We start from the raw sequence: 24,722 nt of genomic DNA, 5'->3' as shown, positions 1-24,722 counted from the left end.
AATTAAATATTATATTTGTCTCCAGTCTGCAGGTAGGATCTATTTTCCCAAAGCAAAGGACATTGACCTCTTTTTTAATCCAAGTAAACAAACCTGATAGCATTCATTTTTTAATGATTTATAGTGAGATATTATTAATACTGCTCGTCTGTAACATAGTGAAGGGGCATAGCCAGGGTGAAGGGATTTGTAACATATGAATAATTTATATATATATATATATATATATATATATATATATATATATTTATATATAAAGATGCATTTCCATTGAAACCAGGAAACCCAAGTTTTATGTGAATAGGTTGAATGTTTTTTATTTGGAGAATGACCAAATTAAAAAATGCTGAATGACCCCGATCCCACCGAAACCAAGGCTTTGGCAAAATTACAATATAAAAAAGCGAATAACAGAGAATCTAAAAATATTATGGCACAGGTATTTTATGGTAACATGATAGGTTTGACACTGAAATTCATAACTTCAAATGCCATTACTGGTATTTCTTTGATTTTCAAACCCAAAGCAATTCAGATTTCAAGTTTTATTCAAACAATCAAGCAACAACTCATATTTGTTAATAAATATGAAATAATGATCATTACAAGTACTAACACATGAGACTTCATGTCAAAAAAGATAAGGCGTATAATGCCACATTGGTGAACATATTGAAATACAATTTCTAAGTAAACATATGTTCGTAAGAAACTTTACTTTAAAACCCCCAAATCATGCCTTTTCAAAATGACTCTGTTAAAAATACAGATAAACCATACCATGATCATCACTTATAACCTATTCAACTCATTTTATTGTTTTACAAACAGAATCAATACTTATGATGAAAAAGTCCTTTTTATCCCTTTTCCCCTCTTTTCTTGGTCCCGAGTAGTAAATAAAAGTTTGCTTCATGAAACAGGGATGAAGAAGAAGAGAGTCTGAGTCTCTTAATAGAAACCTGGTATTAATGACATTCAATGGTATTAAAGGAATGGTATGCAATTAAGAATTAGAAGTCAAAAACAAAATCTTTGCAAGATCAGAAAGAAGATTTGTTTAAAGTGAAAATCTGAAACTGAATCTCAATTAAATTTTCTAAATACCTGATATTTTCTGCCACTGTAAAGTAAGCATTTTCTATGATAAAACATGGCTACTCTTATTGCAGATCCCTTTAGTCAAGTTTTTTTTAAGTATAAGCAGACATTCTGTTTCATTATTACATCTTCTGATGAACATGTATGCATATTTTGACCATGCAAAGTTGAGGTCATGTTTGCATAAGACTTTAATAAATTGGAAATTATCAACTTCATCTAATGCCATGATGTAAAACTTTAACACTGTCTTGCTTCATAATTGTATATAAAAAAGCATTCATTTTCTTTTTAACTTTCATTAATGTTCAATAAAGTATTTTACAACTGTCTTTATAATATTATGTAGCCCTTTTTTGAATGTTTGCATTTCCATCATTAAAACTAGATTTCTATGAGATTGACTGAAGTGTTTCCATTTATATTTTATATCTGCATATGTGCCTTACAATATAAACTAATCTGCCATTAAGCCGAGGTCCCAACGCCTTACAAAACTGGTTTAAACAATGTCTGTGACCCACTGGTATAAATATTTGCATTACATAAACCCCAATCCATCATGGAAATATTTACCAAAACAGGCATCATTGGTTTTACACTTGAAATCATTTAAGCACAGCAGTGGAGAAATATTTTAAGGCGCATATTATCAATGTTTAGTGTTAAAAAACTAATGGAAGTGTTTACTATGACATGTGAAAAATAATACAAACAATAATGTATCAGTTTATGTTAAAAAGGCCCATCTTTGATCACACAGAAGCTTGTATAACTTGAAATGATATCAGGTTCGATTCCAGGATTTGATGTTTGAGGGGAGACAAAGTAGGAACGTTACCTTCTGAATTGCACCCCTGCCTCACAACCAAATTTATTTGGTTTTAAATGTTGGCAGAGGGTTTGAGCGTACTCTCCAAAGAAAATTTTAACAAATTTTTGTCCAAAATGATGCATTTAGGGCATTTTTTATTTCTTGTTTTTTCTTCCTATATTGAAATAAAAAGTAATGGATGATTGTGGTCGGATATGCTTTTCAAAAAGGTTATCAATTCAACTATATGCAAATATTCCATACAAGCTTGCAATTAAATCGCCTAAAAGCAAGCAGACGTGCATTTAAATATCTGCTCTCAAGTAGAGAAAAAAACACCGACAAAATTCACAAAAATAAATATTGACACAACATTAAATATTCACATAAACCCAACTGATATGTCTTGTTTAAAAAATAGGAACTTTTATGAGTGCAGAGTAAGTGCAAGTCTACCAGATTCTTCCTTTGCCATGACATTCAACATTCAACGTACAACTACATGTATATTGTATAGAAACCTGATTTCAGGTTCAGAAATTATGACAAAATACAGTCTACGATGACTTGTGTATAGCTTTTGAAACATTTTATGTCACACTGAATTCCATTTCATGCTATTGAACTTTTATATCAGGTTCAATCATTCACTCTCTTTTTTTAGATTTTCAATGGATCAATTGGGACAAAAATATATTAACCCTTTGCATGCTGGGTAAATTGTCATCTCCTCAAAAATGTCGTCTGGTTTATTCTAAATTTCTTTCAATTTACTTAAAACTTTGGGGATATATTGACTGAGTGGCAAACAGCTTGGAACCTGACCAGGTGCCTGGTCTGGTTCCAAGCTGTTTGCAAAGCCTTTAAAATCGCCATCAGCAGCTTAAGGGTTAAAGGGACTGACAAAATGTTTAATTCTTTATACCAAAGTTCTGTGTTGTTCCATTCATAAACGTTAGCCCTCCAAAAATGCTACACAAATCTTGATACAATTTTTTTGTGTTGGTGCCTTCGGGGACATGAGCTCTCCAAATATGCTATACAGATTTTTGAACATAAATATACTGGGACACATTTAGTTTTGAGAATACAAAAAGAACACTTATGTGAATGGAGACTAGAATACAATTTTCATCAGAAAATGCACATTTATGGACAATATATCATATTAGTAAAATTGTGGAAAAAAACTCAACCCAATAAACTTCATGTCAAGATAAATAAATATCCAGGTTTTTTTTGTCAGTTTTTCTTTCCTTTTGAACTTAGGTTGATCTATGTCATTATGCAATTATTATTTGAGTTTGGTTGAATGAACAGTATAATATTAACTTTGTACTATTAAAGTCACAAATAAGCAAATATCAAACTAGATTATGTAAGAAAACAATTCATATATAATTTACAGTATATATCTATTGTTATAATTTACTTGTCTTCCAAATGTGCATACATGAGCCATCATATAGTGCTTGAACTTGACAATGGATCATGTAGACCTCTTTCAAATAATTATGTGTATTGTTTGCAATTAAATGATGTAATGAGAGCTTAAATAAATACTAGTAATTGTGTTTGGAAAACAGCCTGAAGATGAATAGGCTGTAAGCTAGAAAACAAATACATTTATTTCAGGTTTTCTAGCAGTGTCACTTAATGTAAATAAGCTAGCAAAACATGAGTCTTTGTTAACAATCCTATTGTTGCCCAATACAAAAATACAAATACAATTAAATGGACTGTCATTTAGACTGAATTTAAAGAGGACAAAAACACTTTAAAATGCAGGTTGTCACGATAAAACCCAGATAAAGGCCACAAGTCAAGTTAACACTACAGTAATTTTGTAAATGATGGCCACCAGCATAATCCATGCATTTTACATTTGAAAAAACAGTGGTTTTAAGTGTTTAGAAAACAACCTACGAAGTTCAGCCAATAAAATTGCAGAAAGGCGATTAATCATTAAGTACTAGGTTTAATCATTAAGAATTTAAATTTTCAGGGCTGTTTAAATGTCTGCCTACTGCCACTCATCCCATACACTATCCCTGCGTCAGATTTTGCGTTGACAATGTTTCAGCCAATGAGGTGTTATTCCAAGACAGTTAGATGACATGAAGTAATATTTTCTTAATCAAGAAGGGCTTGTTGGCTAGACTTACCCTGCCCATTCCTAATAATAAGATTATTACTTTATGTCATCTAACTATTACAAAGACACTTCAGACTCCTTTAGTATATCATTTTGAAATCTGCAGCAATTTTGAAATCCTCAGCAAATAAAGGAATGGTAGCGAATTCAGTAGTATACATTACAGAAAGAGAAAATTAAATTGTATTTGTTACTAATAACATAAGGAAGGTCTGGTAAAAAAGACCATTTGTGTGGGCGTATGAAGACAAAACACTGCAGAAACCGCAAATGGTGTCAAACAAAATGGAATGTATCATGTCTATATGTCTATTATATAATTCAGTTCTGCACTGGTTCATGATCAATGGTGTCAAAATATTCATACTACTTTATAAACCGAACATCTGCATCACATGCCAAACATTGGACTGATATTCATAAAACATCTGAACTCATTTCTGAAATTAAGTCATTTTGCTAAGTTAAGTATCACACTGGTTATTTGATATGAAGGCTTACACTTTTCTATTAATTTAACTATGAAAATTTTAAGAATTTGCCTTGAGTTAAGTAATGATTTGAGATGTTTAATAAATACCTGCCCAGTTTAAATAATTGACATAGAGCTAATTATAATCAAATAAATCTAAATTTATAAACGTATTCAAAATCACGTCCCTAGTATTCTTTCTTATAAATACATTTACACCAACATAGAGGCTAAATAATCAACATGGCGCGTCCAATATCACAACAAGGTTCAAAGTTTGAGACAGTAAAAGCAATTGAAAGCTAGACATTGGCATTACAAGCTGATTCACAATTCAATTATTTTATCAAACACCCGTAAGTGCACCACTAACCAAAGCAACTTGTCTGTTGTTTCACTTTTTAGTTGAACAACTATTAAAGGCTGAGTCGTGGGCCTTGCTACAGATTTTCAAATTACATGTGTACCAAGTTTCAGATGAATATCTTCAACAGTTTGAATTTTATGTCTGTTAACATGTGTACCAAGTTTCATAAAATTATCTTCCAACAGTTTTTAAGTTATGACACAGAGTAAAAAACAACACAAGAGCTATCACAATACCTCATTTTTCTTCAAACAAAACTACAAGCTAAAAATGAGAATATACAGGTGAAATATATCCAATCTTCAATGAAAAATATAATATATAAATATGCGAAAGGCTGCATTCTCTATCATCATAATTATTCGCTTATGATCATTTTCATTAAAAGAACACAACAAAACATTTTCCCACAATGATTGGTCAGATGTTAAATAATCAATTGATAAATAACAATTACATGGTCATGCCAAACTGGAATGTATAAAAGTGTAAATAAGTGTTCTTCTCCAAATGCACTACAACAAAAACTTAAGTGGAATAACATATCACATAGATGTACACAGCTATTAAATGATATAAATTGCAGTTAATTATAAAGATGAAAAGAATAACCAAAACTTCAACTTCTCTATTTAAAATTACTAATACATTTTCAGAAAATGTGTACATGTGGTTAGTGTACATGACTTTGTGTATAAATTGGCAATGTTCCACTGGTTATAAAGACTTACAAATCTTAATCTTATCAAAGGCAGCTCAGATATTCTTCACACTTGCAGTATTATAAGAATCCTTCAAAAGGACTTAAAATGGATTTAAATATTCTGATATTCACCTCTTCAATGGTTCTGAATAACTTTTTAACAAAATCCATAAGCATTTGATACTAGTTTGAGGTTCCATCATGTTGCAACCTTCTCCCATACAAATGCTAATATGTTTCACATATGTTTACCCCTCATTAACATGACTAGTCAAAATTATTCATTATTCTCTATTAGTCTCCATGCTACAAATACTTGTCCATGTAATCCTATCTGATCCTGTCATCTGCGATCTTCTGGTAGCAACACTGAAATCTGCTAGCATCTGTTAGCACAACTTAGCTTCAGCTTCTTATTATTATTCTTATGTTAGCTTCGTTAAGCCCATGTACGCCACAAATAATGCCATTTAAAACCAAACAAAATCTCGTATCACCAAACAACTGTGATATTTTGTAGTTTCTATCACAAAGTGATGATATCACAAAATCAGTTTGCGATACAAGCACATGAGCACGGTTTGTGATAAATATCACATGGGTTTTGAGTGAAGTCTCAGTGGATCTCCAGCATGGCCGGGTTTTTCTCTAAAATGTTTAATAATATTTTGTCCACATACTGCCTCAGCCTGGTGTTAACATCTTGTTGCTCCTTCAGGGACTTCATTAACTGAAAAACATTGAAAACAATCAAGTATGACCATAGATAGATTTGAAGTTCATATGATGTACCCTAAAATAAAACACCACGAGGACTGGATTCATAAAACATCATATTAGTCACTTTCTATCTTCAGCAGACATGTGAACTCTACCGGCGGTTAGGTAAAATCTACTACTATTTTCTCAATGAAATATACAGCTTTTGAAAAAAAATGGCCTTGAAATGGCATTTGATGTCGAGTAAGGTCATAAAATTGTTCAATCTTAACTGCAGACCCTATTCAGACAGGGCAGAGATTAACATCGTTCGTCTGCCTTCAGACATGTGACCTCTATCTGGCGTTAGGTAAAATGTACAGTTTTTTGAGACCTCCGTATCGCTCTATTGCTTACATGAAACATTATTTTTTAAAGTGCCTTAAAGTTGCATTTTACACTAGTAAAGTCATAAATTTGTCATTATGTAACTGAAGTCATCTGGTCAAACGTTGCTTGAGGGCAGAGATTAACACCATGTGTCTGCCATGCTCCTGCCATTTAGCATAATCAGAGATTATTAATTCTTTGTTTTCATAACATCCAAGAAAGGTTGACAATGAATGGGTGAATATCTGCCCTTTCAACCAAAAGTGTAATAAAATTCATAAACTTGATGTAATAGTGTGGGTTCAATCAAGCGGAGACAAATATAACTGATGCCGCTTAATTTATTTTCACCTCATGGAAATCACAGGACAAGCATGTGCGCACCTTCAACGGCAATGTAAAGCAGTAAACAAATACATCAATTCTTGGCAAATTACAAATGTCTCATAGTTTATATGTGACATTTTTATGAGTTTTCAAAAGCTTGTTTTGTAACCACAAAACCAGTTACTAAATTCTAAGTAATGTTTACTACCAGTTACTAAATTCTAAGTAATGTTTACTTACAGTATTTTGCTTATATCTATGATGTCTCAAAATGAAATTTGACCAATATTTGGTGTGAATATTTCTTTTCTTTTTTCCTCAGTTGTTGCTGTTAAACATTCTATTTTGAATAAATGAATTTAAACAATTTTTCTTCAAAATATTTTTAAAGAAATTGCGTAATATATGCATTCTGTACTTTTATTTAAAAACAAGAGATGGTTGTCCCCCCCCCCCCCTCCCACCAAATTTCATCATAATTTTAATGTTAATGTTTTTTTAAGTAATGGCCTTAGGATAAAGGTATTGCATGACATTGCTGTTGATGCCAACGACAACAAAACCAAGGCTATGACAATACCATGACTTGTTTACTCCATAAAATCGGGCAAGTTAATTTGTATAAATCAGTATGTGCTAACCTCTTCCTTGGTCATGTGCTCCAGCTCCTCAGCGAGGGAGTTGCCCTCCTGCAGCATGTTGCGGCCCTCTCGTACAGCCTGGTACAGCAGCTGGGCGTTCAACTCCTCATTCTCCTCAGCTAGATGCTTGTTTGCCTGGCAACAATAGAAGGTATGTTTTATCATTTATGAATGACCAAGTACCAACATGGTAATGCAACATGTTTCCTACAAATCAGAAAAAAACAACTAAAGCAGATAATATTTAAAGGAAGGCTTTCATTAAGTACAACCTTGGTCAACAGTGATATCTATAAGTCAGTTTTTGTGTGTGTGTTTTTTTCTTGTGCTACTTTGCAGTTCATATAACTAAGGCCCATTTAGAATCAGTCAGACATAGATGATAACAGAAATACAACACCTTGCCATTAAAAAGAATATGTATATTTTTATTTCAATTTTATTCTCGCATTGATTATGTTTACAAACTTGATTAAGTGCAACAGTCACCAATGCATATAGAAACAACAGCAACACCAAAAGCAAACAAAAACAATACAGTCAAGTCATATACAAGAAAAACAAAACATGCAGTTACTGTTTTTGAGACAAAAACAAAAACTCAAAATAACAGTGATTCCATTTCCAATCTTGAATGCGTTCCTTTGCCTTACAGATTTCATGAGAATGATCTTTTTTTCCAGATTTTGAAGAAATCTGGTAGTCCACCATTTTGGAATGGGATTTTTTGGATTGAATGATGCATTATGGGAGAGGACATAAGAGTTAGTTACCGTCAGCGTTAAATTGTATTGGGCAACTCATATTTAACAAAGCGTTAAGTAACGATCCGTTAGGGATTTAAAGGACTGTTATGGTAACGTAGTATTATATTTAGCAGTGGATTTGAGCAACTGGCTCCTGGGCAAAGTCCCTTGCCTTGTATGTGTGCACATGTTGGGCCGAATGGTCAGTATATTGTTACCATCATTGTTAACTGGACTGTTGATACCTTTCAAATAACTAATACTTATAAAGTTTCATAGACAAACAAGTGATCTGCACTACTTTTCACAAATATTGAGACAACTGATTCAGTATGATTGTTGTTAACCACAGTGTTAACTTTAACAAAGATCTGGACAATCATCCCATCACCTTAAAAATGCTGATGCTCTATTTTAAGAATGATGTGAACCAAAAGATAGACCTGACGGGATGCAGAGAAAAGTGAATCCATGTATTAAAATATACATAATTTAAACCTCTTTGGTATTGAAAGACCGGTATAATTATAGGAACATAACAGATATTCTAGTACAGATTATTATCAACAAAATATGGAAATGAATGCAAATATCTTACATGCAATGAACCAGCAACACCAATAAGAAATCTGACAATAATACACAGGGGAAAATAAAAGTGCAAAGACAAAATCCCACAGGAAATTATTTGGTGTTTTGATGGACAGAACTTGGTTCTGGACTGCTATTCTATATTACTCTTAATTGGATCTAAGAACAATGTAGCTAATCAGATTACTTGTTATTAATAACTGTCCATATGAGTGAATGAAGTCAATGATGTACAACCATAAAGTTGACTAAGCAAATTAGTATGGAGCTGGCTGTTATTCAATTGACAAATGAAGAGACCTTATTTTGTAAATTATTGCATTTCCTAATAGATTAATTTGAACACCTCTGACAGTTAAACTCAATTAATCTTGACAACGTGCACAATGCTCCAACTTCTGTTTTGTCATTTAACATAACAGACACACTAGCATATAACTTTGACAAACGTGAACCAATTACTGTTACATGAAGACTTAAACTCTTGGTGAACTGCATTACATTTAGATTTGACCTTGACTGTTGTTTTTTAAGCTATAATTAATATTTCTTTCAAGTTTAATTGATGTTTAATTGCATTTCCACAAGACAAGATGCATTCTTGTGATCAATCATAGAAATCTGCAAACAATGTTTTATACCTTAAGTGTGTTATTATCTTAGTTGGAAAACAAATCTTATATCCTTATATACAGAACTTCTTTTGTCTAAATCAGTCAACAACAAATAATTTCCAGTATGGATTTATCCTTGTGCCAATACTGTCCACCCGTTGCCTCATACAGACCTGAGCCGCATCGCGCCATTCCAGCCATAAAGTCTGTTTAAATAGCAATTGGTAATCTTTAATTTGGGTTTTAGATGTGAAAGTATAAACACATTAAATCAGCCATTGCACAGGAATGCTGAAGGATAATTACAATCATTGGCAACTGTTGCTATACGAAATACACCTCTGGCAAAATATATGGACAAACCCGCAAAGAGTTGTCAAAAACGCTCATGTACATGTCTAATTAAGTACATTTTAAAGCATTCTTTACTTTCATCAAAGAAATGCTGTATATTTTATATCCCACCAGTGTTCTTCAAACAAATGACATTGCCCATCTGTACATACATGCTGATTATTAGTAATTGAATATCTGACAATGTTAACTCTAGCTGAGTTGATCAGCTGACAGGTTCCACCTTATCATTTTATCAATTGCCTGTTTCTAAACCCAACCAATAGCATGTCGAGTTATATTGTTGACCACACCCATCATGGGCCTTACATATGTTGATACCTTTACCGCACTACAGAGGCGGCCACAGCTATGATGTGACTGAGTTGTATCAGATTGATGACAAAATAACGGGACATTTATCCCAATGAAAGATCATGCTAGAACGATGATCGTTTAATCAGTTTTGTCATATGTGCATAACTCAGTATGGCATTGAAACCAGTAAAAAGACTCAGGCTGGGAAATCTTCACTATAATAAATGAACTATTGGATAAATAACACCTTGTTACCAAAACTCATTTTGTATAAAGAACGCAGTTTTAATAACTTGAAATTTAAGCTTTCTACAGTCAATACAATATTATGAAGGTTAGTTAATTGAAAATGTTAATAAGCGGAGCAATGAGTGCTGTAAACTAGGTGACAGGCAGAGAGTGGTGTTAACTAGGTGACAAACCTCTATGCCATATCTTCTATGCCTGACTGCTTTATAAATTTATTATAATGGTCGCCACTTGATTGACAATTTTTAAAATTTTGCAATGCTGTTCTAACTCTCATTAAACTGAACTTGAGAGTTGGTGTTGCAAAATACAAAAACCACCAAAGAATGACGGATGTTACCACTATGAAAAGACCAAACCGTTCAATATTATAGTACATAAATTTGAAATTTGCGTTTTCTTTTATCTGGTTGGAAAGATTACTATCCATGAAACAGAATAAAAACATCATCGTTATTGAATATTTTTGTTCAGAAAAACTCTACTATAGCACTATACACCTTTGTGGGGTTGTTTCCACCTTCAAAAGCCCTTAAAATGGTTACACCCTGAATGCGTAGGTGTATTATAGCTATAAAATACACATTATCTGTTACTTTTTGGTTAACGCAGCTGATTAATGATAGTCATAAATATGCAAAAACAATTAATTAAAAAAAACAGGTTCTTGTGTGATGTCGTTACTTTAAAAAAAAAGTTTTGTATACTAGATCAGGGCGGAAACAATAAACAACAGTTGTATTTTTGCTTCAACACCTTTTTTTCACTGTTCAGTTGATTTGAAAGTTCTTTTTCAAAAAACAAACAGCATTACTTGGCTTATTCACTCACAATACCTATAGAGGGATCAGTATGCATCCAAGGTTGTTTTTGATGGAAAATGGCCTAAGAGTTCCGAATGTTAATTGAATTAAATTAATTCAGTGTTATTCTTCGTTAACAGCATTCCTATTTTTACTTAAAACATACAGTAAAATATTTTAATATAAAATTATTATCTTAACTTGTAGTTGCATCCTTTTGTTATGTATAGCAAGTTTAATGGTAAATTTACACATAATAGCTGATTAAGTCAGTTTAAGACAAGATTCAAAAGTGTAAAATGACAACAATGGGTGTAGCATACCTCCTTAAGTTTCTGCATCTCTGACTGGAGAGGTGTGTGCCCGTTCTCTGAGATAGACGGAGAGCGGGCGGGATGTCGGTGTTGGTGCTCACACTCAATCTTGTACCGACGGAGGTCCTCTAGCTCCTTCTGTAGCTCATCCAATAGCTGAAATGAGGAATTATGGGATTGATTTCAAACATTCTAGCATTTAATAGAGATTAACAAAATTAACAAAAAATCTGTATTTATATGCTAGTGTGTCTGAAAGAAAACATCGATGTTTTAGTGCTGTTGTATGGATTTTACTCATGTCGCGAATGGATTAATTTATTCAACAACTTTACATAATGACAAGGTTATTTTATTGCATAATTCACTTTATTCTGTATCATTAGTGATATAAGTAACATTTAATAGGCGTTTTTGATCGTTGATGATGTTTATTTTGACAATTGAAAATGAGAGTCGTAGAATCGCGTATCTATCGGGTTATCGATAGAGCGTAGAATAGCGTATGTATGAGGCTATCGATAGAGGAGTAGAAAAGCGTATCTATCAGGCTATCGATAGAGGAGTAGAATGGCGTATGTATCAGGGAAAGGGTTAATAATTGTTCAGGTTCTTGTGCCTGCTGTCATCTATGTTTTAGATAAAAAAAAGAAAGTATCTGGGAACAAGATTGTGAAATCATAGTCATAAGTCTTGGCTCAGACTCAGGAAAATTCTTATATAAAATTACAAAAAAATATGTTTATTCAATTCGTTCCACATAATAAATGAGATTAAATGTAAAATTTTGAAAAGTAATACAATTCAGCACATTTCATCATTAAGACTCAACTAGAAAGAAAGTTACAATGAAATAAGGATTTGCACTTTTGCCACTTCAGTCTGAATTCAGATGAGAAACAGCTCGTAATCATGGCACCTGAAGTCAAACAAAATTGACTCCAACTTAATACTTAACATTTTAAGCTTATTATTTGCATTAATGGCGCAACAATGCAGTTTCATTAGTATCTTTTGTAAATCTGTATCTGCGCAATGATTCGAAAGATATAACACATATCATGGATAGTCTACTACAACATTTTAGAATATTCTTATATAGGCATGCAATGGTCTTCAATAAATCTGCACTATAGTGCAATGTGTATTTTTAAACCCACGCACTAAATAAAGCACAAGCTGTTCGAAATTTATCCAACAGTAGTAACAATTACAATACAAAACTATACATTTCAAAATTGCAGTTTAAATTCTAGCTCATGTAAATTAATTCCTTTCTGTATGTCAAAATGTATGACAAAATATCTACAGGTTGAAGTAAATCTTCAATAATACACACACTAAGCTCTCATAAACTACTTTGCAACCTTCATCTATTTAAATATAGAAAACTAGTTGCCCCCCTAAATAACCATCTACAACTTAATTGTTATTCTTCAACTGTATCAAGCGTAAAACACCTAAAGATATAAAGACTGAACGTTATAAATTATAGCGTTTCCTTTAAGGAAGTGACTCCGAAATTGTAAGCAAGCATCTACAAATTATAAGCAATCTCAAACCTTTTGTATACTCTATATGTTTGATCATTGTGCAATTCTGATTCTAGATTGAAATTATAGGAAATGGATATTTAAATTACAGAGTTAAGGAAGTTGAATTTTTAAAAGCTACTGTAACAGAAGAGCTAAACGATTAAAGGTATATAGGAAGAGAAAACAAGTCAGAATTTAAAATTGAGTTGACGTTTACCATTGGAAGGGAGACAATCTATCTTTGATTACTTTGATAAACCTACAGAGGTAGTTCCCCTTGAACACGACAATAAATCTCCGACTGATGTGAAAAACATATCAAATGACTTGTGTAAAAATGACAAACAATAGCTGATGAGCATGATTTTTTTACATAAATTTTGTTAATGGCTGAAATTCGGCCACCTGTTTCTTTCGAGGAGATTTTCTGCATAGAACATCTTTTACGAAGGGATTTGGAAGTAAACCAAGTTCAACCAAGGAACACTGCTGTGAGATGTTTGGTTGAAATTGGACAAGTGGTAGAGAACGAGATAATCGTGATGGATGGACAATGGACGGCAGACAGTGAAATATCACAATAGCTCACTCTTAATCACTTTGCACTAAGGTAAGCGAAAAAGAAATCTAACAAAAGGAATGAGACACCCATTCTTAACCTGCCCCATTATCACTGACACCTCTTCAAGTAAGTTCTTGAGAAAATACTGCTATAATGCCTTATAATGGTATACTTTTAATTGATATCATTTGTATGCACCAACTGCCTTTTTTCCTAGTAATATCATTAAAGGTATGAAATTGTATCATTTTACGTGTAGACAGTTATTCAAATCAGTCTCGATATAATGCAGACGAGGTCACACAACAGAAAATATGAGAAGCAAACCAAATATACCTTCCCAGAGGCCATCTGTTAATTAAACCAAAGAAAATGCTGTACACTCATGTTTACAAGAACAGGGCATCAACAATATATTTACCAATACATGTAATTTATAATAATTATATCAATAATAATGACTCATAACATAGTCAGCTGCATATGACTCGAAACAATAAAAAAATAGATTTAAAGTTGCACTCTTATTCCCCAAAAAGATTTACCACAATAAATAATGTTGTTTTAATATTCCACAAAGGATGAATAAATGTTTCAAAAAAACAATGATTCATATGAAGGATATTGAGTTTAACTACGGTAGAAAGAAATAAGCATAAAACATAGTATTTCTACCTTATGAGACTATAGTAGACCACAGTATTAAATCTTTTAGCATTCACCAATCATTTAATATTTTGCACTTTTTGCTATTAAATTCACAGTTACATTCTTGTTATCAGTGGTAAATATTTTCCATAAATGCATTATTTAGTAAGTAGTTAAAGGTTTATCAGTAAAAATTTATGTTTGTTGTTTATGTATTCATTTGGAATAAGAGTGTCACTTTAAACAAACTCTTAGTAATTTGAGATATAAGACTGAACCATGATAGTGAATGTGACACAAACAAAGTCAGTGTGCACAGACAAATTTTTAGTTTTCCCTTAAGTGTGTAAAAACAATAGAGCCCATTTGTACAGCTTACAACACCGACTCAATATCAAAGCAAAAACAACAATACCAAACAATCCAGGCAAAATCAAGGGAAATATTGCTGCGGAAACAGAAGTGAGAATATTAGCTTGTGTTTTCTATCACAGATATGCCTTATATGCTATGTTTAGAAACAGTAACGCAATCTTTCACTGGTTGGTTGGCAAATGTTCCTAATTGATCATTACCATCAAAGAAATATTTCTTTTAAAATATTTCCTAATTATTTTCTAATATAATATTTTCTGCAAATGCTCCTAATTGATCATTACCATCAAAGAAATATTTCCTTTTATAATATTTCCTAATTATTTTCTTATATAATATTTTCTGATACAGGCCCACCAACTAGTTAAGATATCGCTGCATTTAGAGATGATTATTATACTGGTTATTGTACAAACCTTTACTATCAATAAAGCTGATTGACAAGTGATTGTATCACTTTACTCTACCAATGATAGATGCCATGTATCCATTGTCGTGCCCTGATGTATCATCTTACTATGATGTGATGTAAATGTAATTATTCTCAGTTCTGTTTCCACCGCAATAACTCTACAGGGAGCCAGTCATACTTACATTTCCTGTCATGACCTGTTCCCGGTCAAACTTGGACATGATATCGTTGTATTCTGCGGACACCTTGTTAAAATCCTCCTCCATGGCAGCAAGGCGGTCTGACACCTCCATCTTGTCCTGGGGAGGAGTAAGAAATGAACTGTTATGAAGTGTGTGTGTAAGCTTATTTATTCTCCCACTCGGTCCTTGCCCAAGTGTTCAGATAAGATTGTTAGTCATATAAGGTTTTTGGAGCAAAGTGCACAGACAGAATGTAACCCTGGCAAGAGCTACCCAGGTTCTTTAACGTTCACCAGTGTTTAGCACTGTCACACAGGACCCCCATTTAACGTCCCTCCCGGAAGATGATTACAGTCAATTGTCTTACCACTAGACAACGAAATGCCAGTTATAAAACGAGTGTTAAGGGGTCACATGTCCAAGAAATACCAGCACCACATTCTCATGGCCTCTCATAATGAGCCCTAGAACTGATATCTACCCAGGAAACTGAGTTAGGAGTTACTCATATCAGCTTATAGTTGTTTATGAAATAGTATAAAACTGTTCCATATGAATAACCATTGAAATATGATTTGAGGTTAAAATCAATGATGATTATAACAAGGGCCATATACACAATATTGACATTTGATGTAATGACAGGTCAAAATCGACAGAACACATGAGAAACATGCATTATTATATTACATATTAGAAATTATGTCATCATGCATACACATCAGTGGACCCGATTTCCCGAAAAAGTTTATGCTTGTGGTTCTTATTATCTTAATTTTTGTTTATTTCCTCAACTTAAATATTTCACTGAAATATGTAGTGAATTAATGAAACTATGACACTAAGATAAATAAATTAATTAGATAATTACTGTTACAACTAAAATCAACTTAGATCTTTGATGAAAGGTACCCTGGGCATTGATAATTCAAAATGTGAAATTTCAACTTAGTGAACCTTTTTTTTCTTTCAAAGAAATATTTACAATCCCTTTTACAATTTTTCAAATGTAGCCAGATATATGGTAACTTAGACCATGTTGTACATTCTTTCATACTTTTGTGGTTCCATAGTTTTATTTGAATTCAATTAAGAAAAGAATCCAATTAAAGATAAAATATTATAGTATAATATTGATTTATATTTGCTGTCTCACAATCAGTCCTCTTTATGGCTTGTTACATGCAGTGGTACTGTACATGTTGTTTTATCTAAATACTACCTGCCTTAACTGTCAAGTGTAAAATTGATACAAGGAGAGGCACTTTATACACTTTATTCAATAATTCCAATCCTGGATGTTGAATATCATATTATTTATCATATTACCATGTTTAGTACTTGTTTAGAATACTGCCCATCCCCCCTGTATAAGAAACCATTATTTTCATCAGCACTTACCATTCGGAGCCTGTCGTTTTCATTTTTTAACCGCACCACGTCGGTCTTGAGCCGGTCATTCTCATTTTCCACGGTTTGCAGTCGCAGGGTGAGGTAATCCATCTTCTCACTCTCGATCACATTTTTTGCCTGCATAAAACATACAAAGGTTATAATGATTAAGTCATAATGAAAAGAACACACCATAGGGGTGACATAGATATTTCTGAAAGTGGAATTTTGAAGCTTGGTGTAAGATGCAAAAGGTTTTACCCAGCAACATTTAAATCTTTAACTCCTTATATTTAACACTGGAAAAAAGCCTTGAACTGCTTGTTAAGAGCGAAGTCACTGCAGGTAAGCAATCTACTGTTATACTTGCTCCAATCTGTGCAATTTAGCAAGACTTTAACAATTATTTCAGATATTCAAAGCAATGTGGGGAACACCTTGATGTTCATTGTTAAATCTACATGGTACAATCCATAGACAATTTAACAGTGCCCAAGAGGATTGTTTTTGTCACTCTGTGCAATAAGTGTGTCAGACTTGACCCCATGATCAGGGGTGGACCCAGGCATTTACATTAAAGGGGGACTAACTTAGGGGCGTAACTTTTAACATGCTTCTGACCCTCAGAAAAATTTATATGGTTTAAAATGATGGCAGGGGAGTTTTGGTGTACTCCCCCCACATTTTTTAAAAATTCGGAAATGATGAATTTTGAGAGTATTTTAATACTTTCCTCTCAGATATTGTCTTAATGTAAACTTGAATGTTTCAAGGGTGTGCCCCTCTCTAACTGCAGTGGTGATGATGATGTCCAATAAGCCCATAAGATATATTGATGCACGGATCTAACAGTACTCACCACAATATCGTGCAGTTTTCGCTGCTCTGCACGGACCCGATCGTCAGACTTGACCTCCATGTCTTTGAGCTGCTCTTCTAGGGAGTGGATTCTGAAACATCAACAAAAAACATGCATCCCGAAAGTCAAACCTTTAAAATTTTTTACCTAAATTCACCATTAGGCATCAACTATAATTAAACCAGCATAATCAAGCTTTTAATATTTGATTTAAAAAAATAATCTGGTGAAATTTTTAAATTTTAGTTAAAATAATTATTTTGTTGGCAATAAATAACTCTGCATATATAATTATTCTTTAAAATGCAGTTAAGCATATGGTTATCTTCCAGGATATAGACATTTTGACATAATAATCTGTCTGCTTTGCTTCTTCTGATGTCATTGTCGAGAAAGCTATTAAAGAGTACACATTAACAACTGAGAGTGTATATGACTAATGTTGTAGAAAGAAAACTTGAACCTGAACAAAGTTGAATGATTTAAGAATAAATGTGATATTAGGTTGTGATAATACAAAAGAAATAAAGTGATTTCAAAATGTTTTAGTATATAAGCTGCATGGATTTGTTGTGTTGATTTTTTCAATGTAAAAGATCTTTAACTCTTTCAAACAAAGATGTAAAAATAATATAAGAGCGAACTGTACCAAAATACACACATCCTAATTATAGGACTGTGAATTTGAAGAAAAGTAGTTGTTTGTAGAAAGCAGACACTGTAAATACAGTTTTTGACTAATCAAGGGTCATAACTCAATCAGGAGTGACTGAGTCAACATGGCTGGTTATAAGGTTATTAATATCATTAAGTGCAATAACCCTTGAGTGACTATAGAATCATATGGCTGGTTATGGAACTTGTCCAAGATATAAAGCCCATACACATTCTTACCCAGTGATGATTGGACAATAGATTCTAAAATTATTGTTCCGACAAGATCGATTTTGAGCTAATTTCTATAATTAATGGGTGATAACTGTTGAGCGACTAGAGCCACATGGCTGATTATTAAACTGAGATATTATGCCAATACACATTCTGACCAAATATAGAATTACGTGAAGATTGGACAAAGTCTTAAGTTATTGAGCGGACAAGACCATTGTAGGTAATTTCTATAACAGACAGGAAATAATTTTTAAGTGATTAGGCTAGGTATTGAACTTATCCAAGATATAATGCCTATACACATTCTGACCAAGTCTGGTGTTGACAGGACAAAGGTTTCTAAAGTTAATGATAGACAAAATCTTAGACACAGTCCCCTACCCCATTACGGCAGCCGCCGCCCTGACAGCCACAGGCAAATTTATCATATTGTCACCTTCGTGCAATAACTCAATAACTGCATAAGAAATATAAGCAGATATTGAGTTAAAAAAACAACAACAAGCATATAAAATGTGATAAGAATAAAACGAAGGTATTGAAACCACAACAATAAACATAACATACAGAACATAAATATCCATGCATATTGCATTTGGCAAAAAATTCAATTTGATTTTGTGTCAAAAGTGTTCAAAGTCAAGGTACAGTATATTCATAAGAGTGTACAGCGAATAACTTGTTCGATAGTATCAATTAATTAAAGCAAGTAATAGGTAACTAAAGAAGAAGAGATAAGTAGGAGTCATCTATGAAACATGAGCACTGTGGAGCAAAGGTCAAAGCACACTAATGTTTGTTGTTTTTCAGTTGACATATAACTTTATAATTATTACTGCCTGAGTTAAGGGCCAGGGTCGTTATTCATAAAACATCTCCAGTCATTTTTTAACTTAAGTCAATTTCTCAAAATTTTCAAAAACAAATTTAAAGAATTATATATATATATTTTTAAAATTTAAGCATGTATTTTCAATAAATGCAATGATAATGAAGGAATTCAGTTATAATTAAACCATTATCTCATATGATAATAGAAAACTAAACTTATAAAAAAAAGACTTAAGTTAGGAAACATGCTTTATGAATATGAATCCAATATGTTTGCCAAGTTTTCTTTGAATATCTTAAACATTTTCTGACTAATGGCGAAAGATAACTCTTTTCCTGAAAGATGCCACAACCAAAGCCAATAATGACTCCAAGGCTATAAAAATACCTTTTCTTTGAAAAAAAGATAAATTATTATAAAAAAAGAGAAAATTCAAGCTAGCTGAATACATTCACCACAACCAACACTGCATAACCACCCTAACACACTGTCTGAGCATTGTCATCTTCTTAAGTGGTTTTCACACAATGAACCCATTTATTTCACTTTCAATACACCAATTGTTTCCTGTTACCATCAGTCTTTCAGGTTTTTTTTCAAAATGGCATTAACCATTTTAATAACCTTTAGAAAGGTTTCTGCCCACATGTACACCCACGCTCCATTTCTAGAATACCTCCACATAAGCACAGGATAGTGCTGAGAATAATATTCAGTTACAAGGATAATACCGGGTGATTTACACTTGGTAAACCATTCACTTTCAGTGACAATGCTCAGAATGTGTTACTTTTTTCTACAATATATTCTTACCTGTCAACTACACTGTTGTAAATTTCATACAAACAAACTGTTAGTTAAAACATTTCAGCATACATGACAAATCACGATCAGACATACATGAATTTTGGATCCGTCCAATTCAATTGGTAAAAAAGTTCGGACAAACAAGTTACATGGAAAAATGACTGGCATTGCAAAATCATGCACTTAGTTATCAACCTAAAACATTAACAATTACAATGTTATTGTTTACAATCATCGACACCAAAGAACATAGAAAAATCCTCAAAACAAAATATACTGTACAGTCAAACCCTGATGGCTCAAACTCCCAGGGAAAGGCGAAAATACATCGAGCCTCGGGAAATTTGAGCCAAGCTGAACTGCTTACCTTCCGTGGAAACAAATCGGTCCTTTACATCCAGTTCGAGACAACGAGAATTGCCAAGCAAGTTCAAGCTAACAGGGTTCAACTGTATTTATCTTATAGCAACATTACAGTAGTTCGCTTCCATTTTACAAAACATCAGCCATCATAATAGAAAGAAGCCTGTAGTTAGCATTTAAGAATGTTTTTACCAAAAGTCATTTACCTTTTAATAAGAATGCTGTTTTCATCTTTGAAGCGATGTTTGATATTGTCTTCATTGCTCTTCTCATCTGAGACTTTTACAAGTTGTTTTTCAAGGGATTTTATCTGGAAATACAACATTTCAACTTGTTTTGGCGGTGCTTGGATGGGCCATGGAGCAGTCTGATTTTTAAGACATTATTGTCAATGAAGTGCACCCCAACCTGGAATAAGGTTCCATCACACATTGACAGTTTCAATATTGAAGGTATGAAAACCAACTTTGATCATATTGAAGCACATATTCGAGTTTTTACAATTAAAAACTAGGTTTATAGCATACACTTCTTTATTTTAGCTCAGTTGTGAAGACAATTATAAGGTGAAAGGAAACACTAATGTCCGTTTCCTTGGTAGAAACCATTCTTTTGACCTTCTTGAGAGGCCAAGGGAAAGTACCCATGGTCGGACTCGAAAGCATGGTGCAATGAAGACCCCTTTCCACTAGACCATTCCTTGTCACCAGTCACCAGTATCACTGATAAGCACAATGTGTATTGCTGTGTTATCATAATTTGATAGTACTTGAGTTATGTAAGGAGTCCTCCTAAGTCACATACCCTATCTGTGAGTTCCTGGAAACTGCCATCTATGTCATCATAAATATCCTCGTGCGGACTTCGCGCTCCACGAGCCAATTGACTGTAATCAAGAGAATGATGAACAGATCATATTGACAATACAGACAAGTATTCATTGTTTACTTCAATAATTAACATTGTGAGAAAAAGGACAGGCTTAGTTGGCACTATTGGCTTGAAACAGTCTGACTGCACATAAATTCTCAAAATGTGGTATTTTCCGAAAGCCAGAATAACTCCTCTGATGGAAAATTTCCCAAGGGAATCATTATGGCTTAAGCAGACAGGGTGAAAGTTCAGAAAAAGTGTCGGTCATTCGGACCGACTGCCTCCAATATTTTGTTTGAAAACTTGCTTTTTCAAAGCCTAAAATAGTTCCTAATTTTATGTTGACAACAAGTAAAAAGATATAAAGATATTAACCAGTTATTTCTGCCAGGTTTTGATCTGAAATTAAATATTACTGATGCCAGTATCAAAACATTGCACGAAATATACACATTAATTTACATTATTTGGTAATATATTGCTAAAAGGAGGCAAATGCTGCATGGTGTTGACTTGGTGTGGTACTGGCATTCCAACATCTACACTCCTGAATACAACATCTGATTTCTAAACAAATGGTTAATCAACAGTATCTTTGACAAAAAGATTATCTATTAAACAAAATTTCTTACTTTTAAGCAGTGTTTGATAATTGATAAAGATTAGATTTTCTTTATTTTTAACATCTAGAAGAGGAAGCTGTTGGTGACAGATGGACCAACTCGATTACAAATTAAGTCAGACCGAGTCACAGTATACCGGTCAAGGCAGTCAGACTGACAGTTTTCGTGATGCCTGCTTATTAACCCTCTTTTTAAGCAAGAAGACACATCTCTACTACACAAGCTACGCCCCTGATTTCAAGTCTGCTTTTTATCAAAACATCATGTAATACTTTGAAGTTAAAACTTTTCCCTAGGAAATGGAAGTGCTTAAGCCAGTTAAATGTATTTTCAAGAGCTTACCTAGCGTACACTGCTGAAGAAATTCTTCTGTTGGGACTGAAACACAGAGAAGAAATAATTAATCACACACATCTGTACATCCGTACATGTGAGTAAGCTTTTAAATTTAGCTTATTTCCTGGTTTCTTAACCAACAATATAAACATGTATTTGAGTTAATGCTGTACCTGCATCTCCACAAGTTGTCTCCCTTGACTAATTTCTATTTCAATTATTAGTATAAACATCCCTCAAATACGTGCAGTGAATTATTGAAGCATTAAAATCAAATGATTATGTAGTAAATTAAACCATAAGAAGTACTCAAAATATACATTAAAACACACTGGCTACTGATAAAATAAGGGCGTTAAATTATTACTCATACTCCTTTTTATAGGGCAATTTACTTGGGTGTCAATAGATTGTGAAACATTATATTGTGTAATTATTCAATAAATTTATGGAAATTTTGCTTTAAAATATTCTAAATATGATGAAAACTATTTGAACAAAACTCAGAAAACAGTGTTCATATAAGAAACCATTATACTGTATCAAATGAATATGATTTATAATTATGATTAGAATTCATTTATTTATACTATAAAACAACATAACCAAGGCAACAAAAGCACAGGGAATATTATTATTGTTGTAAATGTCACAACTTACAACTACTAGTCATAGAAAGGGCCCTAACAAACAATTGAAATGACAACCCAAACATTAACAATCTCTTAAAACAATTAATTTGAATGCAGCAAAAAAATAAATGAGTGTATAAAATGTCTAATGAACATTGCTGTAGCCAAAGGGCAGTCGCCTGGGAAAATAAATGACAGAAACCCTGTACTTGTCTATAGTTTTAATGTTGACAGTTGATTCTGGTATAGATATGGGTGTCATTACATAAACACACTATACTTATTATAGTTTCCCCACCTTGTCCATATTATAGGTACAAATTGTTTAATTAGTTGGACAGTAAGAGGGCGTAGGACATTATGTCAGAGGACAGGTTAAATCATACCAATTTTTTTAAGTTAATGTACATGAGGTCATACTAAAAGTCCTCAAAATATGATTTGATTATTTTCAATGACTTCTTGTTTGTATCTAGTGACACAGATATATGAATATGTGTCACATTAGTTGCAAAAGTGAAAGAACAGTATTGTCAATTGATGGAAAAGAGGGCAAGGCCCCTGACCCCATGGTGCAAATACATAAGAACTGGCCTAGCTATGCTATGCCCATTGATTCAGTACACCACCTTCTTGATCATGTATATATTATCTTCTTTCTTTATATACCTATCTGATAGTAAATGTAATTAGCCTTTGGCTTTGGTTATCAGATATTTAGAATATATATGTATACCTAAAATCACATAAGTATATTGTATCAAATGGAATGTTTACCGTTGAAATTGAAACCAGAAACTTATTATTTGCCTTGTTGGCTACAGATTAATTTGTGACAGTATCATGTGCCTGCCTTTATCTCCACACAAAAAAGACATAAATGAAGCAAATGATTTTATCAGTTATCTCCAAGCAAATATGCCCCATATTATTATAGAAACACGACATTGTGCACCCGATAGACCAAACTAGGAAGAAGAAACTATGTCACACAGAATACAAAACCTTTCTTCCGTACTAACATGTCACACCTCCGAAACAAGAGCACTGCATGAAGATGCCATTTATGCTCGTCTGTTTATTATGCAATCAAAATTGGGCCTAGCTAAAAAGCTGTAAAAGCTGATATGAGCTCTTATTGTGTTTATTGTCTTTGGGAAAAAGATAATTAAAATTTATTTTAATAATGATCTTTAGTCCTTTTTCAATTAAACAATTGGCAAGGTTTATGTTTTTGTACAATGACGCTGACAACAACACAGTGGCTAATCACAATATCTAGGTTATTTTCTTCGATAAAACAGAAAGGCAAACAAAATATGCTTTCAGAGGACAGTTTCTTATATTTTATATATGAAACAATTCTTCCCCCTTCCTGTATTGGAAACCTCACACTTGTGCATTAGTCACTTACACCATGTCTCGAGATTTTGAACGTCTATAACATGTAAGAAACAGTAAAAAATAAATTATACTTAAAAAAGCATGCTTTATTTCATTGAGTTTAAGACAGATCAGCTAAAACTGAATAATCACTTACAGGAATTGCCAAATTACGATACAGACTTTCACCAGAAAACATAATGCAGGCTTGATATAAAAGATATTTACATAAAAAGAATATTTTATTAAGGATTGATCGCATTTTTTCTTGTGTTTATGCTGAATGATCGCAGAGAGGCACGTGAGCAAAATTCAATGAAGCGCTTCTTGGTCATATGCTCACTTCCCCTACTGCATTCATACACATTAACCCAAGAAAA

At 32.9% G+C, this 24,722-nt stretch overlaps 1 protein-coding gene across 4 annotated transcripts in view; it reads right to left on the bottom strand.

The window, feature by feature from the left end:
• Nucleotides 1-536: 536 nt before the first annotated feature.
• The window catches only part of LOC128206932 (rab11 family-interacting protein 4A-like), a 34,256-nt gene continuing 10,070 nt past the window's right edge, over nt 537-24,722 (bottom strand). For 2 of the 4 annotated variants that reach the window (XM_052909699.1, XM_052909676.1), the window contains 11 exons: nt 22,334-22,369; nt 21,300-21,381; nt 20,702-20,805; nt 20,139-20,150; nt 17,603-17,693; nt 16,753-16,881; nt 15,352-15,468; nt 11,647-11,793; nt 9,794-9,826; nt 7,670-7,804; nt 537-6,342 (listed from right to left, as the gene is read on the bottom strand). In XM_052909699.1, the coding sequence (XP_052765659.1) occupies nt 6,229-6,342; nt 7,670-7,804; nt 9,794-9,826; nt 11,647-11,793; nt 15,352-15,468; nt 16,753-16,881; nt 17,603-17,693; nt 20,139-20,150; nt 20,702-20,805; nt 21,300-21,381; nt 22,334-22,369 (1,000 nt within the window). In that variant the 3' untranslated portion in view covers nt 537-6,228. The remainder of the gene's footprint in view (nt 6,343-7,669; nt 7,805-9,793; nt 9,827-11,646; nt 11,794-15,351; nt 15,469-16,752; nt 16,882-17,602; nt 17,694-20,138; nt 20,151-20,701; nt 20,806-21,299; nt 21,382-22,333; nt 22,370-24,722) is intronic. The other 2 variants (XM_052909684.1, XM_052909691.1) reach the window with 2 other exon arrangements.

This window comes from Mya arenaria, chromosome 2, assembly GCF_026914265.1.
Source record: "Mya arenaria isolate MELC-2E11 chromosome 2, ASM2691426v1".
NCBI lineage: Eukaryota > Metazoa > Mollusca > Bivalvia > Myida > Myidae > Mya > Mya arenaria.
The sequence above is the reverse complement of the archived record's forward strand: the minus strand, read 5'-3'. Positions and strand labels throughout refer to the sequence as shown.